A 19,994-nucleotide genomic window follows, 5' to 3' on the forward strand; every position below is an offset into this window, starting at 1 on the left:
TAGGAATTGAAATGATTTTCTGCTGAATTTTGGTCTTGTGGACAACAAGTGGCTTTCAAGTAATGTTTGTTTAAAATCTGCAGCAGAGGCATAAATTTAATTTTTTTTTCGGGTGTATTTATAGTCTTTGTTTGGGTGTATTCTGCAGATATCTATGAAGACCGTCATATATGGGTTCCAATCTATTTGGATCACCACTTCTGGGTTGGGGTGAGAAGCATACAAAGGAGAGAGAGCATGCATTCATTTTTTTAACAAGTTTATTACCCGGAATAGCTCGCTTATTCAATTTGTCAAACAATACGATAATTGCCTCGAAAGCAGAGAGCAAGCAGAGAGAGAATCAGATGCTGCAAATTTTTATACGGTCATACCGTGTGCAACCAAATTCTCCATTGAAGCTCAGTTTTAAGATGTGTACACTCATCAAAAGTTTAGAGAAGTCCAAGCACAATTAAGAGGAAAGGCAAATTGCATCACTAGATTAACAAATTTCGCTCTAGGCTATTCAGTATACGAAGTTGGAGAACAAGTTTCCAGCTCAATATTCAACAAGTTTGTGGTTACTTATGACTCAGTAGCAGTCGAGGTAAAATGCCAATGATTATTATTCGAATCAAGAGGGATATTGTTCCGTCACGCACTAAGCGTGTTAAGCTTTGAATGAGTAAGCCAAGTGTCACCTAGATATATACTGGAACGATGGTGCAAGAAGGTAAATAGGCGACACACACACATCAAGAGCAACCACGACGAGCCACTGTTGGAGCCAAGAAGCGAGAGGTTTGACCAATTGGTTTTTTGTTCGCAAAATATTTGTGAATTTACATCAAAATCGGAGGAGCTGACTGCAATTCTGCACCGTGCGTACGATAACGTCATGGTTGAGATGGAATCATTGAAAGCCAAAAGGAAGGGCACATCTTCTTTATCTCACGAAGATGCCAACTTGGAATCCGTTAACGAGCTTCAAAGCCCTCCAAGGATTCGAACAAGAGGACGTTCAAAAAATAGGCTAGGTTTAAAGTTGGACAAACAGATTGCAAATGCCACAAAGAAGAAGAAAACGAAAGGTTTGAACGAGATAAAAGTGATGTTCTTTAAATATGTGGTGATTGAATTTATTTTTTTGTTAATAGTTTAGCTAATATGTGAGTTTGTTATATTCAGTTAAACCTCTTTGACACTGCATCAGTGGTGCATTCAAATTCCAGCCAATATCAAGGACGTGTTATGAATTATCAGTTCAGGGCACTAGTAGCAGCGGATAACTCTTTGGGTGTATAGTTACAGAATATAGGTGTAAAAGCACTATTCTTTTGGGTGTATTTATGAATTTTCTTGTGTTTCACATTTTACACACACACACGCACACACACACACACACACACACACACGCACACAGCACTATTCTTTTGGGTGTATTTATGAATTTTCTTGTGTTTCACATTTTACACACACACACGCACACACACACACACACGCACACACGCACACGCACACGCACACGCACACGCGCACGCACGCGCGCGCACACACACACACACAGCACGCGCACGCGCACGCGCACGCGCACGCGCACGCGCACGCGCACGCGCACACGCGCACACACACACACACACACACACACACACACATATATTTCAGAATCTTGTTTTTATGTTATAAAATACTGTTTGTTTTTTTTACAACGGTTTAAGGGGTTTAGGTATTAGGGTTTAGAGTTTTAGGGTTTACGGTTTAGGTTTTAGGGTTTACGGGTTAGGGGTTAGGGTTTAGGGATAAAGCATTAGTGGATAGAAGTCTGGTGTATGTTTAACTTTCTTTGGGTGTAAAATGAGATCTTATGGGTGTAAAAATCAATGATTTGGGTGTATAGTAGTTTGGTTGGTTTAGGGTTTAGGGTTTAGGGTTTATGGTTTTAGGGTTTTAGGGTTTATGATTTAGGATTTAGGGTTTAGGATTTAGGGTTTAGGGTTTTAGGGTTTTAGGATTTTAGGGTTTAGGGTTTAGGGGTTAAGTTGTTAGGGTTTAGGGTTTAGGGTTTAAGGTTTTAAGGGTAAAGCATCAGGGTATAGTAGTTTGGGTGTATATTCAACTCCCTTGTGTGTATATCAACTTTCTTTGGGTATAAAATTTTATGTTTTGGGTTTATATCTCGTTATATGTTTTACTTCATACTTTACCACATGTAATACAGAGCTTTTGAATACAGCACAGACAGTTTAACTATGGAAAATAATTTCATTGAATAGAAGTTGTTTATAAATGCAAATTTTACAGTAGTTTGTTCTATTTACAAGACTACCTAACAGTTACATTAATCAGTCTCAATATCATTAGAATCTATCTGGCAACATGGACTCAATAACAATGAGGATAGTTTGGACAGTCTTATTGCATTACTTCCTCTAATGGCTTCAGCTTTGTCTTGATTCATTTCATGGAATAGAATCCGGGAAGCATATTCTACTCTAAAGTGGTACACCTCATCCTACAGTTAAAAGGAATATTGTGTTTAATCAACCATGTTAATTGAGTAAAGTAATACAGAGTTATTTAGTTTTAAACACATTTACCTGGGTCCAATTGTCCCACTCATACTTCTGTCTTTTAATGTTTGCGGGCTCAAATATCTCAAGCCACTTCATTACGTAGATAGCACAGTCATAGCTTGAAACAAAGAAAATAAATTACAAATTACATATAGAAAAGTTTAATTTTCAGAGTGAAAGATTTATACCTTGTCTTTTGGCCCGAGATGTTAAGGTATGGTGGTTTAATTTTCTTGTCCTTGTCCCTTGTCTTCAGAGATGCCCCTAGCATATACTTTAATTCGTGAAATTACATATCCCTTAAAACACAAAACAAATCAGTAATACATGAATAATTTCAAAAAAAGGGATACACCCAAAGGAGCACAAAGTTACACCTTATATTGAACAGAAATACACCCAACTATTAAAATATAGAACACAGAAACAACTTACAATGAATGTATTCAGGACAGTTCTCTCATCAGACGGGTGATATGGGTCGACTATATAAAATTTCTGCTTTCTTATATCAGTCAACCATAACCACCAATGTTGTGAATGGCAAATAGGTGCAAAAATCTAAAAAATGTTCAGATTGAACACTGTGTTAGTTTATTTGGCACATAAGTAAAAAATGGTAATAAGAATTTTTAGAAATGAAACTTACATAACGATGCGATGCTAATTTTTTAAGGTCCAAGAAGGGTATAAACATTGGGTAGTCTTCCACCCTGAATGGCTTATTGTTATTAGGCTGTAAGAATACCCCTTTTGGATGATTTCTTAGGGCCATGTTCTGCAAAAATTGTGAACCACCAAATGAATACAGAAAATACACCCAAATGAATCCAGAAAATACACCCAAATGAATAAACAACTTACACCCAATTGAACACAGAAAATACACCCAAACGAACACATGAAATACACCCAATATAAGACAGAAAATACACCCGAGTGAATGTAGAAAATACAACCAAAATTCGTTGAAACAACCCTTACTACAATATCAGGGGGGAGACAGTATACTTCTTCTTGAAACCTCTTAATCTTTTGCTGGTTTAGGATGAAGCACATGACAGAGACAATCTAGAAAAAGATGCCAAAATCAATTTTACATCAATCAGCATTGCAGTTAATTTTGGTGATAAAAACATTAATGTTATTGTAATATTACCTCAACTTCTATATGCGTTTCAGGTGCGAGTGATGCAAGGTGGAGTTTTGACAAATTGTATCTATCTTAGACTTGGAGTGTGCAGATGGTGTCAAACTCATTAGTTAGTCCAATTGTGTATGTCTTCACTCGTATGGCCCAGAGGTAGCATTTCTCTTTCATGTCAGAAGTAACTTCATTCGTCCTCGCAGGAGTTTCAAACTTCTCGAAACCCTCTGCACCACTCTCCTTTGGAATCTGCGGACTTTTTTCTTTTGTTGTCACCCCACCACTTGCAACTTTTTGTACCCGATCCCCTAATTGTTCTAGCAGTTTTGGGATTTCTAGAGTTTTTGCCCTTGCTCCGTCTTGCGTTGACGCCATAGTTGTCAGAACCGAACCGGTGATCGAACCGGTCAGGTTACTGGGTCACTGGGTTATTGGTTCAACCAGTGAGTCACTGGTTGAACCGTTTAACCCGGTCCTATATAAATAAAAAATAACTAAAACTTTTAAATACATATTTTCACTAACATTTTAAGAATATTAAACTATTTTAAAATAATATGGAACAGGAATAATAAGTATTTTGTTATTTTTATTCTATCATAAATATTTTTATTTTGTTTTTGTATTAAAATAACTATTATTTTTAAATTTCAATAATTTATTAATTAGTTTATTTCTATTATACTATTATATACTACAAGTATTTATTAAAAAAATAATATTAATATATGTTATATAACTATAAAAAAGAAAGAATAAGTGAGTTTATAATTATTGTTAAATAAAAATATAATTAAAAAGATCGAATTTATAACTAAAATTAAAAAAAATTAAATAAAAGTAAATTATTTGATAAAATATATATATATATATATATATATATTATAATTTGCATATAAATGCATAAGAAACGTAACAACCTAGCGACTGTGAGAGTTTTTTAGTTCTTCGAGGTTAGGGGTTCGAACCCTCCCTCTTACATTTTGAACAAATTTGTATTTTCAATCGGTTCGGTCGGACCGGTTTTGTCCAGTCCGGTTTTTACAACAGTATTTTAGTTCTGGGGCTAGATTACTACGTGATCATGTATAACGTATTATAAGAATAAGAATATACGAATAAACATTGATTTTACTCTGATGAACTTATATTTTAGAAGGAGCTGGGGAAAGTGTGGGTGTGCATTCTTCAAGTTGTTGGGGGGGTTCAGGAGTGCTGCACAGTTACATAAAATTAATTATGATGTAAAAAAACTAGTCATGGATCATTCGTGAAAATATATACCCCAACAGGGGCAATATACACCCAAATTGTAACCAAATATATACCCAACACTATTTCTTACCTTTTGTAGTTCCTTCAAATTGTAGCAGAGAGGTTGGTTCATTTTCTGTCTCAGGTGTTCAGCATAGTGGTTGTTTGGGACAATGGTAGACAAACTTGAATCGGATCTCTAAACAAGAAGAAAAATAAAAGGTTAACAAAGCCTTTGAAAATAAAAAGGTTATAAGGTTGAAATATTTTTGAAAAACTCACATTGCAAGCCCTTCGGACGGTGTCTCTTCCCTCACAACCATCATATTCTCTTCAGCCGGCTCACTGGCTGACTCTTCAACCAGACTCAACCTAAAATACACCCTAAGAAAGACGAAAATACACCCGAACAATTCAAAAGAAAGACAGGCTTTTTTTTAGAACTTACATACTTGCAGTTTTTACTTTTTTTTCTTACCTTTTTTTCTCGAATAAAACAAAAGGGCTTTTTTTCTAAAAAAAATAGATACAGAATTAAAAGTAGAAGGTAATAAAAGAATAAAAGCAACGGTTATTTCAAAGAGAAATTACATGCTCTCTACGGGTTTGTTTACGCTACTTTGGTCTGTCTGTCCTTGAGAGGAAGGATCATCACTTCCCAAGTTTACGTCCGGTATTCTAAACATAATAGAGTACATGTTATTCACAAAAAATACCATATTATTAAATCATGATAACAAGATTTTATCAAATAAAGCTTCTTACGTTTCAGATGAGACATAGTGATCTTCCGTCAATCGCAGGTCAACTTCCTTCTCCCTGCGAAACAAGAAACAATTATTAGCAAAGAAAACACCCTAAAATCTGAAATACACACCCCAATAAGACATACCCCTCTGCAGCAGATTTTTTATTGTTTTCCCTTAAGAATTCATCTAAATCTTCAGTTCCAATTTTAGATCTAATAGTACATGCATAAAAGAACATGTTAACAAATATAATTTTGATGATAGATGGTAATATAGCTTACAAAGTACTGTACCCATGATAGGATTGAGCTTGCTCAGGAGATGAATCTTCAACAACGACCTTTTTCTTTTTGGATTGTGTCCTGGAAAAAAAAAACAAGTATGAATAAAAAATACAAAATTATTTTGGTCACAAAATACTATCCAAAGAAGTGCTTATTTTTTTGGTTTTCTCTGAGCTTTTTTCTTTGTTTTTTGTTTCTCCACTGGTGATAATTTTTTGCTTCTATAAGTTAATAAGAGACACTCTGTTAATACATGAAATCTTGATAATAAACCCAAAGGAAAGGAGTAATAATTTTAGAACATTACTCATCAGTTGATTCAGATTCTGAATCAGAATCCTCCTGGATCTTCTTTCTTTTTTTGGACTCCATTCTGGAAGGTAAACAATCATTATTTAAAAACATTCTAAAAGGGATAAAATACACCCAAATGAATGCACAAGATACACCCAAATGAATGCACAAAATACACCCAAATAGAGAAACAAAATACACCCAAATGGATAAACAAAATACACCCAAGTATGTTACTTATTTTTTGGCTTTTCGAGTAGGTTGTTTTCTTGTTGAATCCTCTGAGTCTTCTTCAGTTTCAGACTCAGAGGTAGAATGGTTACTTTCAGTTGTTTCAGTCTCATATGATGATGTTGAACTTGCCTTCTTTTTTTATTTTTTTGGTTTTTTCTTTTTTTTTTCTTTTTTTTATTTCTTTCATTTTTTTTTTGTTTCAGCCATCTTTACAATCCCTTGAAACATTAGAAATTTTAGTTAGAAGTATTTAGGTAAATAAAATACACCCAAAATATTTTATTCACTTACTATATGTTCCTCCATTTCTGCCCTTATTTTTTCAACCAACTGCTCCTTAGTCCAGTTGGCAATCCAGGGTTCTAGAGGTCTTTCTGCCCTCTTTTTGTCTTTATTTTTTGATAGATGAAAGTAAATTATCATCAGGGCAAAGAGGCAACCATCAACTGCCTTTTTCTTTTTTAGCTTGTAATCTGTTATGCCCTTTATGATAAAACTCAAAACATGTCCTTCCCAGTTCCGTTATGTTATTGTGTCCATCTCGAAAATTGGGGCCAGGTGCACAGGTGAGATTTTGTTTATTGTCGTTGGTAACAGGAACGCCATCTGTATATAGAGGATGAAAATCCTCTTGAACATGAGGCGATCCTGTTCATTATCAACGGCAATAGCCATCATCTCATCTGTTAGATTTTTTAGGGTCTTACCCTGGAATCTTCTAAAAATTTGTTTGTCATCTTCAGAAAGATCTTTATAATTGACTTTCTGAGGAAATAGATCTCCTACAAAAAGAAAAACAACATAGTATGAAAATCAGTTCAAATACACCCAAGCATCAATTGAAATACAACTGAATATGGCTCATATACACCTATAATTTTTAGCGAGTTACCTGACGCGTTGATGCCAAGCGCAGCCCCTATTATTTTTTGTCTTACTTTAAATGAACCGTAGCCGGTTTCTAGTCTATTTTCTCCTAATTTGAAGGAGTTAGCCAACTCCCTTAATATTTGGTGATGCACCCTTAGCGACGGGATGTGCATCAGGCCACCAAATCTCAAATCCCTAACAAGTGTTTTCTTCTCCTCGCTTATGTTTCTGAATTTCTCACTTAACAAATGTGTTGCACACTTAAGGTCTTTGGTTTGCTGTAAACAAAGCAAAATTATAGTCAGATATATTTCTATTATATAAAACTGATTTAATCTAAGACATATATTTGTTCTTACATTTTTTTCAGCTTGGTTTCTGCCTGCTATTTTTTCTGAAATGAAAAATACACCCGTAGATTTCAGTAAGATACACCCATAGATATGATTCAGATACACCCATAGATATCAGTCAGATATCACTCAAACATGCATTAATATACAAGATCAAGCAACATTACAAGGTCAAGCAATATACACCCATGGACAAGCAAATATTATAACAGTTGTAACTGTTGACTATATTACAGTATATCAGTTCAGAAACATACACCCAACAAATTATACCATATACACCCAACAAATTACTTCATATACACCCACCAAATTACGCAATATACTCCCAAAAATCAGTTACCAGAAGAACTAGAACAACAAGAACAGTAACACCTAGAACAACTAAGAAGAATACTATAACCTAGAACCAAGAATAACAGTAAAACCTAGAACAAGTAGAACATTAAAAACTGTAAAATGAGACCTAGAACAAGAAGAACAGTAAAACCTAGAAGAACGTAGAAGAACAGTAAAATCTAGTTCTTCGATTTCGAAATGTGAAAAATATACAAGATGAGTAAAATAGTAACGTAACGTACCTTGAGTATTATAATTTTATTTTTTCTGGAGATTGTTGATGGAGATTTCTATATTGTGTTGATGGAGAGTTCTAATCTTCGCGATGAGTCCTATCTTTGCAGTTTGGAATGTTGCTCGAAAATGAACGGTTTGTGTTTTCTTCGAAGGGCTTGGAGAAGTGGAAGAGTGCGCCATTAAGGAGCGCTATTCGCGAAGAGCAACCGTTGAGTGGGGCGCGTGTAATTTACGCTCCATTCAAAGTGAGTGAGTGCGCGTGTGAATGAAGTGTGGGCTGGAAACTTGTAGGGCCTTTTTGCTTGTATGTGTAGCAGGCCCGATTATTAAATTATAATAGTTTCAATTGAATTGAATTAAAAAAATCAATTCACATCATTATAGTATAAATTACAATACTTTCAATAAAATCGGATTAGATTGAAAAATAAAAATTAAATTATCATTTATATTGTAATAAGTTATATCAATTTTATTTTTTAAATTAATCCAAATTATACTTCAGTCTTATCTCATTGGCAAAGAAAAAACTATAAATCTTTTAAAAAATCATATATGAATAATTAATCAATTTATTTTATTTATTTAAAAAGTTTAATTATTCTATCAATCTTTTTAATTTTATCTAATTTTTAAATAAGTTTTTATTTTTTTTTAATTAAATCCCTAAATCATATCAGATTTTGTAATTAAATTCTTACTGTGGCAAAAACATTAAAACTAACAGAATATTCTATTAAACAAAATATATATATGCTTAACACTTGACTGAATATTTTATTTTAGTTAATAGAATATTTTATTAATTCTAATATTTTTATCACAATAGAAACTTAATTACAAAATCTTATATAGTATAAAAACTCATTTAAATATATATATATATATATATATATATATATATATATATATATATATATATATATATATATATAAAGAGACCTAATTAAAAATTTAGTAAGACTATAAGAATCAGTAAAATAATAAAATCTTTAAAAAATACAAAAAAAATTTATCTTTCGGTAAGAAAAGAGTTTGTCAAGATTTGGCCCCATTTCGAATATATTCATTAGTTTCTAAATGTTTTTTTTTATATGATTCCAGTTTTTGAATTTGGAAGTTTTTTCAATGGGTTTTGCTACGGTATAAAAACAAATATATACATGTAGAGAACACATGTTGCATAGTTATTTGTTGTTCGATGACTCTAACATGCTTATTCCACATATGATTTAACAGATGGGTTCAGACTTATGGGAGACAAAAGCTGAAAGACTACTAAAAAGTAGTTAGAAATTGTAGTATATTAAATTATTAATTAAAAAGATTGCAGTAGATTAGTAATTAGTTAAATGATTTATTGAATGGTATAAACATCATAATAAATTTATTATTTTTATTGCGGGTCGTGGGTTGTAATTGGTTTTTGGACTATGGGTGTATATTATGCTTTTAATTATATTTTGTTGAGTTAAGTTTATTGTGATTCATATTTGTTATTGTTGCATTGTACTATTTGAGCACAAAATGAATGGACTTTTTGGTAGAATGTTGAGATATGTCCTAAGATAAAATACGTCTTGTCTGATTAGGAGATTATGAGCCTAGTGAAATAAACTAGGAGATAAAGAACTGTAGCAACCTGATAAAAAAAAAAACGATTGTAGCTACAAGACAAAAAAAATAGATATCACTAGTGTGCATGTTGGGTAATTTCTTTAGAAATAGATGAAGATTAAATGTAAAAAATTTGATTAGTGAAGACAAAATATATATAACATAAAAAATATTTTTATAATTATATTTATTATTATAAATATAATAAATTTTCAAATAAAATCAGAAATAAATTAGAACACTAAAATAATAATTTAGATAACAACATATAAGTTAAATAATCATTTAAACAATAGCTTGCCAATAAAGCAAGGTTACAAAATCAAAATTAAATAAAATTTTAAAATCAACACGAAAAAAAAGGTAAAAAGCCATGATAAAAATAGTAGTGAAATCATATGCATACAACGCACTACTGTGTCTTTGAATATAATTTCTTTTTTGATTTTGTGGTAAAATTAAAAGTAAAGTACGGTTTTGGTCCCTAACCTTTAGGTTGAAAATATTTTTTATCCCCAACTTTTTTTACATACAAAATGGTCCTTTAGGTTTAACTTGGTTTTAAAATCGTCCATTAAGTTTAATTTAGTTTTAAATGTTTGGCGGCAGAAATGAAGACAAAAGTGGATCGTGGAATTAAGGTTTATGGTTTAGAATTTTTGTTTAGGTTCCTAAACCTTAACTCCTAACCCTAAAATCATAAACCTTAAACTCTAAACACTAAAATCCTACACCCTAAACTACAAAATTCTAAACTATAAACCCTAAATCCTAAACCCTATCCTATACTTGCCACATAAACAAATCCTAAATCCTAACTCCTAAGATACCAAATCCTAAATCATAAAACATACTATACCCTAATCACCATAGCTCCTACCTCCTTAACCCAGAACCCTACACACTTATCAATATCCTTCCACCTCTTATTCACTAAACCTTAATGAAGTGAGAGTTGTTTCATGTATTTAGAGGAAATTAAACTTTATGTCTTTATTGTACGTTTCTTCTTTCCTTATTCGTGTGATTAATTTTAGGGTTAAGTATAATTTTAGTCCCTAAGATATAGGTCGAAAATTTTTTTTCATCCCGAATCTTTTTGAGAATATAAAATCGTTCTTCTTACTTAAATTTTAATATTTCAGACCAAATTACCTATAACAAAAAAATTTATAAAATAATAAAAAATTTAGGAAAAGAAGCCTGTTTCTGCTTCTACAAAGGGGAAACGGAAGAAGAAAAAGCAGCTGTCCACGAAGATTTCAGACCAAATTACCTATAACAAAAAAATTTATAAAATAATAAAAAATTTAGGAGAAGAAGCATGTTTCTGCTTCTACAAAAGGGAATGGAAGAAGAAAAAACAGCTGTCCACGATCCACCTTTGTCTTCGCTTTCGCTGCCAAAAATTTAAAACTAAGTCAAACTTCATAGACGATTTTAAAACCAAGTTAAACCTAAGGGACCACTTTGTATGTAAAAAAAAGTTGGAGACGAAAAATATTTTCGACCTAAAGCTTAGGGACCAAAACCGTACTTTACCTTTAATTTTACCACAAAATCAAAGAAGCAATTATATTCAAAGACACATTAGTGTGTTGCGTGTATATGATTTCACTTCTATTTTTATCAGTGGCTTCTTACTTTTTTTTTCGTAAATTGATTTTAAAATTGTATTTAATTTTGATTTTGTAACGTTGCTTTATTAGCAGGCTATTGTTTAAATGATTATTTAACTTATATGTTGTTATCTAAATGATTATTTTAGTGTTTTAATTTACTTTTGACTTTATTTGAAAATTTATTATATTTATAATAATAAATATAATTATAAAAATATTTTTTATGTTATGTATATTTTGTTTACACTAATCAAATTTTTTATATTCCATCTTCATCTATTTTTAAAGAAATGACCCAACATACACATTAGTTATATCTATTTTTTTTGTCTTATAGCTACAATCATTTTTTTTGTCAGATTGCTACAACTCTTTATATCCTAGTTTATTTTACTGGACTCATAATCTCCTGGTCCGACAAGATGTATTTTATCTTAGGACATGTCTCAACATTCCAACAAAAAGCCCATCCATTTTGTGCCCAAATAGTACAATGCAACAATAACAAATATGAATCACAATAAACTTAACCCAACAAAATATAACTAAAAGCATAATATACACCCATAGTCCAAAAATCAATTACGACCCGCAATAAAAACAATGAATTCATTATACTGTTTATACCATTCAATAAATCATTTAACTAATTATTAATTCACTGCAACTTTTTTAATTAATAGTTTAATACGCTGCAATTTTTGACCACCTCCTAGTAGCCTTTCAGCTTTTATCTCCCACAAGTCTGACCCCATTTGTTAAATCATATGTGGAACAAGTATATTGGAGTCATCGAATAACAAATAATTATGTAATACGTATTTTTTACATGTGTATAACTATATGTGTTTCTATACCATAACAAAACCCTTTCTCAATTGATCAAACCGATTGGATTTTAGTATTTCAGGTTTAATTGTTCAATAAGATTTTCAAAACCATGAAAATAATTAAAAAAAATTCAATTTGCTTTTGTACTTTAACGTTGAGGAAATAATTGAGGTCAACAAAGTCTTTTAAAGAGAATTGTTATGGTCTTGAGACTAGTTCTTGAATTTTTGAGGTAGAAGAATTTTGTGACAATAATATCATCTATATAGACTAGAAGATAAGCAATATACCAAAGGTGTGTTTCCTAATTAATGGTGATGCCTAGCACTTGTCATTGTTGAACTCAAGGCTTTTTAAAGGAAAAAACAATCATTTGTACCTATGAATTTTATGAACGCTAACAAAATTATCTATCAAACAAAAAAAATAATATTATACCTGTAAAAAATGGGTTTCATATGACAAAAATAATCAACCTAATTTTTTTGTTGACTTTTTAATAAAATTTCCAAATTACTCTACTCTTTATCTTTCTCATCCTGGCTCCTTTCTCTTTTTGACTCCTAATTTAAAACAAACCCAACCATAAACTAGTAAACCTTTCTTCGAACTCAGCCACCATCCATTCAAACTCATCACCAAATTCTTCTCCTTAGATAAAGGGTGCCATCGCTGATGGCAGTAACAAAGGTCTCTAGCATCAAAATCCTCCCCAAGCTCTACCACCGCCAAACCTTATTCGAACTCCAACATAATTCTACAATAATAGCATTTTCTTTGTGTTAGAACATCACATCTCTAAACTCCTTAATTCCTATTTCAATGGGTCCCCCTAGCATTTTAACCCTTGTCATTAACATCCCCTAACCATCCCTCTTGTACCTGTGCACACCGGATCACTCCCACCCACCTCAAACAACAAGAAAAAGAAGAACAAAAAGAATAAGGAGAGAAATTGACCATGGAGCCTGGGTTTGGGGTGGCCATGCCCAGCTTCGCCTGACCTGCGCTCAACGAGCTGGCCTGTACCCAAGAAGTCCCGATTAGAGGTCCTTGCGGTGTCTCCCGAGGTGAAGGAGAGGCTTGGGGCTTTGGGAGCTCAAAACAAGGCGTCTTAAGCTTTAAGGAAATTCATCTTGAATGGTGATGATGATGATGTTGAGTTGGATGATGTTGAGAGGTCACCGGCAATGAAGGGTTGAAGATAAAAAAATAGTGGCAATAGAAGATTGTGAAGGTTTGGAATTTGAGAAAGAAAATATACGTGTGGAAGTGATGATAAATATAAAGGGTGGGAGTAGTTTGAGAATTTTATTAAAAAATCAACAAAAAATAAGGGTTTAGATATTTTTGTCATACAGAATCCAAGTTTCATGAGTACAACGTTAGTTTTCTTGTTTGATAGGTACTTTTGTCAGCGTTCATACAAAGAAGTCATGTGCCTCTTTGATATGGATTGGGAGAAGGGTTATTCTCTGAGACCGTTGACTAGTCCAGTAGTCCCATGATGACTGCTTCGGTAGATAGGTTCTAAATCTCCAAGCATGCTTTGTTGAATCTTTCTATATAAACTCGTAGAGATTTTCCGACTTCTTGCTTTACTCTTAAGAGACTTGGCGCATGCTTAACCTTATTCTTTTCGATGGAAAATCAAATAAGAAAGTTTCTTGCCAAATCGTCGAAGCACGTGACCGATTTAGGTGGTAAATTATCAAACCATTTCATTACCGCATTGGTTAACATAGTTGAGAAGGCTTTATAGCGAGTTGCATCCGATGCATCTGCCAAATACATGCGGCTTTTGAAATTGCTCATATGATACCTCGTATCGATGGTTCCATCATAAAGATCCATGTCCGAAATCTTAAAGTTTCTACAAACTTTAGTCCGCATGATTTCTTCTATTAATGGATATTCGCCTGTCAGAGACGTTTCTTTTCGGTCAGCTTGGGCTCTCTTACCCTTGAAGTCGGACTCCAGTTCAAAAGCTTTTCTTCTAATTCCCTTCACCGTCGTACCTCCCTTTTCAAGGCTCTTTCATATTCTCGTTGTCGCTCTAGCTCTTGCTCAAGTGGTTCCAGCCGTCCATGATGTCTATGGAAAAGTCCCATGATCTCTGTGAAATCTCTTAGCCTAGATCCTTCGGCTTGATGAACTTTCGAGCTTTTCTTGGGCCCCTCTGGGTTTGGCTGGCGTGTGTCTCTAGCAACACCTTTTTCTTTATCAGCTCGGGCTGGTATGATTAACACTCGTTCGTCATTTATTGTTCTTCTTTTTGGACTTCGGAATTAGAAGTCGTATGTCCATCTTCTAGAATATCGTCTGCCATCATACGGTCTTGATTACCAGGTTCCCAACAACGGCACCAATGTTTCGAGTGTTAACTAAAACGGATGGATTTTTTTTAGGCTTGAACATGAAGTCCAGAATCCTTTTAGGGCAGCGTCCGATGTCTGCTGGGTCGAGGTATCGCCGTCCAAGTTCTTTATGAGGAGGTGAAAGATGGTACCTGCAAAGGACTCTAATGCTTAAGTTAGCAAGAATTTTAGACAGGTTTTTAGTATATTGGAATTCGAAGAATACTTGAGGATGTCAGGGTGTTTATAAGTGTAAATGTAAAGTCAATAACCACTTTTTGAGTAATCTCATCTTTAATAGTGGATTAGTTACTCTCTTTTAGTAAGGAAGTTGTTAGAATCTCTCTTTTAGATAGATAAAAGAGATAATAAAGGTTGGTTACTTAACTTACTTATTTAGATAAATAAAGTTAAACTCATGTCATTATGACCGACCTGGCTAATGTCTATATATTGAGCTTTATTCATTTTGAATTTGACTAGGTAATGAACCAGGATATAAATTTTTTTTTCATTTTATATATAAACACATAATTTATAACAAATATAACTTCAAGAGTTTTCTTGCTTAGACATTGTATCCAACATGCCGCATTTTTATTATTCATAAATTTTTACAGATGTTGATGTTAAATATCTTACATAAATTACGTAGTTCACAGTTTCACACGTCTCCAACTACTACTTTTATTTTTCATAAATTTTGTAATTGAGAAAACCTATTCGTAAATGTAATTACCGATAAATATACCTAGGTTTTTAACACCAAACTTCAGATATTTTTTTCTATTAAAGGATGCCATACTTTACAATGCTGGGCGGAATAAGGATGAACATTTTTAAGTCTCCCCGACTTCAATAAAAGCTTATTTACTGTTAAAAGATTTTAAGAATTAAGATACAAACGCCATGAATCCCAAAAGCCATACACGGCCAAGTTGGCTAGTCTAAAAACTTGTACATTATTTATTTTGGGTCAAGCTAGAGCCACACCCAAAATTGTTTAGGACATACCTTTTATTCTGGCTTTATCACACATTAAGAACAAAATATGTACTTTTAGCAATTTTCAGTATATATAAGCCACACAAACAAGACATCAGCGAACAAAAACATCATGCAGTAATACAAAACACAGGCAGAGAAGAATCTGCCTGTGCGGAAAGATTTTGGTATCGGTTGACGCATCACGGCACTCATTAATTTCTGTGTGGCGTTTGTCTTGAAACCATGTGCTCTGATTTCTGCTCAGAATGGAAAAGTTTGAACATAAATATAGCTTAAGCAAAGAAAAACAATATTCATAGTTCAAAACTAGAAAAGCTTCATGACGAATATACACAACCGGAACTAGAGTAGACTTTAATAGGATAAACATGATTATGTAGTTCAAAGAAATCAACTTGATCAGAACAATGTAGCTGGCCCACAAAAGGAATCAAAGCTGTTATTTTGTGGCTTCAAAACCTACTAAGGATGTTCATAACAGCCAAGTCAATTCGACAGTGAAGTTAGCAAAGTGAGACACTCTTGAGGCTGCAGAATTATAGAAATTTTCTGCTATCTTTGCTTTTACATGGTATTAGCATTATTTTCCTACTTTTTTTGTTTAAATTTATTTATTTATATTTTTCCGTTGTGTGGATCATTGTTCCATGCAGCTAAATCTCGCAAGAGAAAAAAGACATAAGATGCAACTGACCTGCTCCGAATATGGCAAATATTTTCCATCAAATGTCACGACCACACGATCTTTCCCATCTACTCCTTTGACTTTGTCAACTGAGCAGTAGAAATCTATTGCTGACATGCTAAAAATGAAAATTAACAAAAACTATTTGTTAGGCAGGGAAATCTTCAAAAATAAAATGTTCAGTTTGCTTTCCACAAGAATTTTATTATTTGCTGAGATCTTAAGCATGTTTAAGTGAAAATGTTGCATTATAGATTGGACAATGGAGATAGTATAGACTAAAGAAGGATGAAAGGTGATAATAACGTATGTCATAAAACTGCGAGTGGTAAACTTTCAATCTCCAAAGAAAGAACTTCAAATTTCTTGACTTCCGACTTTGCTCCTTCAATTTTAACTTGCACTTTGATAACGATAAGATAGCCTTTCTTGTCACAGGAAGGGTGCAGGAAGATATGTTTAAGAACATATGAATGGACATCCAGGACAAAACAATAACCTGATATTCTAGGAGAAAGAGACAATGTATCTGTGTGGTTGAGCCTTGTGAGGTTTAGCTCCCTTGTCCGAAAATCATTCATAAGCATCGGGTTGTAACATGCATAAGATCAATGTTTCAATAACAGAGTCGTTAACCAGGACTCAGTTTCAGAAAAACCAGAATGTCTCTTGGTGTCTTGTCTGAAATCCTCCTAACAAGACATTATTAATAAACACAATTCATTAAACCTTCTTACAATACAATATTCCCCTTGGCTTCAGAATACAGGATCTCTGGATCTTTTGGTTTTACCATCCAAAAGGTTTTGGAAATGATTCATTAATGAGATTTATGACATTGATAATCACTCAGATATTTCTTCTCCAGAAACACAGGTGCCTCTGGTGATTCCAAAGAAGACAAAAGCATCAAATATGATACCTAAAGACTGGTTAGCAACTACATAAAAAGTATAAAATCCTGCATTGGTATTATATAAAGAATCCTAAAATTCCAAAATCCTGATTTCAGAGTATATTACATCAGCACTTTGAATTATTAATTTAAATCATCAGTTAACAATGATTAATCATTTGAACGCTTCATATTGAAAACAAGGATACAAAAATGTCCCAACCCTGATTGAAAATGGCATAACCACAAGCATATGAATATCAATACATAATGTATTATCCGTTGAATATTCTCTCTAACATAGAAACCATGTTTCAATAAGCCTCAACATATTTAGTGCACATTTTTATTTGTAACGTAAGAATATATATAACATACATAGCCTATTGCACTATAAGAAAATCAAAATTGATTTCAGCGGCAAGAGTTAATTTCAATTTTCAATAAGGACCAGTCTTGACAACAATTTAGAGAATTCCTTGGACCTAATATCCTCTTTTTAAACAATGAGCTGGAAATTGAATGGCGTAGCATATATGACACTGCGGCATAGTATTATCAATATAAAAAAGCATCACAAATAGAATATAATTGATCAAGCAAGAGAAATTTATAAAAAGAAAAATTCAAAACTTACATCCCATCGCCAAACTCTTCATTGATTATTTCTTTAATGCTCTCCCCAAAATGCATAACAGCTTCATTCAACCTATGAAAGAGAATATCAGTAACCCGACAAATTAAGCATCCAAAAACTGCAAGTCATATGATGCATCATGCATAATACATTCCTAATATTAGAATCCAAAAAAGCGAGTAACACAGTTCCACAAAGTACATGTAAACCACTTTGGACTGAAGTATGTCACATATTCCTTGACTGAACAGAAGCATTTTCAAAAGCTGAAGCAGGTACTATATATCTTTACTAACCTTATATTAGCTCATATAGAATTGAATACCACTGCCTCCATTCCCCTTTTATCAGTCACTAATCTGGTACATTCTTGAATTAATTTATCTGAATTTATATTCGGGTACACTGGTCCAAGAATTACCAAATTTCGTTCTGACAAATAAAAGAGAACGAAGACAATAGCATTAATCCTTATCCATTCTCAGTCTAAAAGGGTTTTTGACTATCGACACATTATTAGCAACTAAAATGTATGGAGAATATGTTGGCCAAAAAACAAAAATACAAGTATAAATCCTCAGACACTGATAAATGGTTTCAATTCTACACCATGTTTCATAATTAATTCATTTTTTGAACTTAAACCAAGCCTGAAAAAGCTTAAACTTTGAGAGGATAATTACGCCTTTTGGCAAAGAGTATGCTTCTCCCTTCAAATACTTACTATGAGATGTTATAGATGTTGTCTGACCATAAATTATACTTACTATGAGATGTTAAAATTCAACTACAGAATATCCACATGCACCAAAATGATTAAAATTAGAATTTACAGCACTCAAATGTGAGGAGCAAGAAGCAGAACCTATATACAGTGGGTTCTTGGATGAGGTGAGGGTCATAAGACCTCAAGGGGGGCCTCATCATCTCTTCCAAAAGATCATCGGTCAGGTCAGGGAGGGCTGCCCGGAGCTTAGGGGCAGTTTGGGGTTTGAGCTGAGCTTGTCTTTTGAGGAGCTGGGCAACATAGACGTTGGTCAGTCCGGTTTCCTCCGCTAACTGACTGTACGACTTGCCGTTCTTCTGCTTCACAGCTTGGAGCTTTTTCACTACGCTCGCTTTGCTATTATCCTCCATACCTAAAGATGATTAACAAATAATGGTTCAATAAGAAATAGTGTGTTGAGCAGTGGTCAGATTGTGGTAGACTATGAAATTGATGGTCTACCTAGGGCTGTCAAACGGGTTATACCGACCGGACGACGACGACGGACTGAGCGAGCGTCAGACAGTGTCGGATGGCGGTGGTCCGTAAGAAGAAAAAGAAGAGTCACGAATGCAGCGCAGCAGCGGAAGAGTTGACGTGCGGAGCAGAGGCCCAGGCAGCAGCGGTGCGGGAGCTCCAGCGTCCAACTCCACCAACCGTCTTATTCTAGAAGTTTCAAAAACCGACCGATCATTAAATGGTTCTAATTATTAGTTTTATGATTTTAACCCGTTCAATTATAATTTAGAAGAATGGTACGGGCTAGCAACTTTTGTGATTTGGAGTCATTAAATAATCATTAAAATAATTTTAATGGTGTGAGATTAGTGTGAAATTTTATCCAATAATTCATTTTTCTTTGTTAGTTACATGCTGGTTAGAATTTAATAAAGTTGATACCCCTAAACTTTTCCTATAATTTAATTAAAATAACTAAATTATAATAAAATAGTATATAAAATTATAAATAAAATATAAAAATACAATTAATATAAATCTTAAAACATACTATTTAAAAAAATAAATCAAAATCTCATAATCTTACATAAATAAGATTTTAAAATTAATTTAAATATTAAAATATTAAAACTATTGAACTAAAAATTTATAAATTTAATTTGTTTAACTAGGGCTTAACAAAATTATATTAAAATAAATAATATCTTTAATATTTTAATATATATAAAATTAATGTATTATACATTATAGATAAAAACCAATAATAAAAGATATTATTTATTAGTTAATAATAATAATAAT

General features: G+C 33.0%; 2 protein-coding genes across 12 annotated transcripts; both read right to left on the bottom strand.

Moving 5' to 3' along the window:
* Positions 1–2,224: 2,224 nt before the first annotated feature.
* LOC112702826 (uncharacterized) lies at positions 2,225–13,646 on the bottom strand. Of its 10 annotated transcripts, none has more exons than XM_072199309.1 (19): positions 13,347–13,646; positions 7,747–7,781; positions 7,410–7,665; positions 7,225–7,299; positions 6,297–6,362; positions 5,999–6,067; positions 5,849–5,917; positions 5,722–5,775; positions 5,548–5,634; positions 5,239–5,340; positions 5,048–5,155; positions 4,838–4,917; positions 3,715–4,177; positions 3,540–3,626; positions 3,205–3,333; positions 2,991–3,116; positions 2,744–2,854; positions 2,580–2,673; positions 2,225–2,494 (listed from the first exon to the last, which is right to left on the bottom strand). In XM_072199309.1, exons 5-11 carry the CDS (start codon positions 6,359–6,361, stop codon positions 5,098–5,100), a joined length of 504 nt encoding a protein of 167 aa, XP_072055410.1. In that variant the 5' UTR covers position 6,362; positions 7,225–7,299; positions 7,410–7,665; positions 7,747–7,781; positions 13,347–13,646; the 3' UTR covers positions 2,225–2,494; positions 2,580–2,673; positions 2,744–2,854; positions 2,991–3,116; positions 3,205–3,333; positions 3,540–3,626; positions 3,715–4,177; positions 4,838–4,917; positions 5,048–5,097. The 10 variants fall into 10 exon arrangements, with proteins under 10 accessions (XP_072055410.1, XP_072055409.1, XP_072055412.1 ...); XM_072199308.1 differs by having other exon boundaries at positions 6,809–7,299; XM_072199311.1 differs by lacking the exons at positions 7,225–7,299; positions 7,410–7,665; positions 7,747–7,781 and having other exon boundaries at positions 2,744–2,819; positions 13,347–13,641.
* Positions 13,647–15,597: 1,951 nt separating this feature from the next.
* LOC112702829 (cyanate hydratase) lies at positions 15,598–19,503 on the bottom strand. 2 transcript variants are annotated; one of them, XM_025754017.3, is made up of 5 exons: positions 19,197–19,503; positions 18,834–19,107; positions 17,969–18,040; positions 16,446–16,554; positions 15,598–15,987 (listed from the first exon to the last, which is right to left on the bottom strand). In XM_025754017.3, the coding sequence occupies exons 2-5, from the start codon at positions 19,103–19,105 to the stop codon at positions 15,943–15,945; spliced, it is 498 nt and encodes a 165-aa protein (XP_025609802.1). In that variant the 5' UTR covers positions 19,106–19,107; positions 19,197–19,503; the 3' UTR covers positions 15,598–15,942. The 2 variants fall into 2 exon arrangements, with proteins under 2 accessions (XP_025609802.1, XP_025609803.1); XM_025754018.3 differs by having other exon boundaries at positions 19,225–19,433.
* Between the last annotated feature and the right edge of the window lie 491 nt (positions 19,504–19,994).

This window comes from Arachis hypogaea, chromosome 7 (assembly GCF_003086295.3).
Source record: "Arachis hypogaea cultivar Tifrunner chromosome 7, arahy.Tifrunner.gnm2.J5K5, whole genome shotgun sequence".
NCBI lineage: Eukaryota > Viridiplantae > Streptophyta > Magnoliopsida > Fabales > Fabaceae > Arachis > Arachis hypogaea.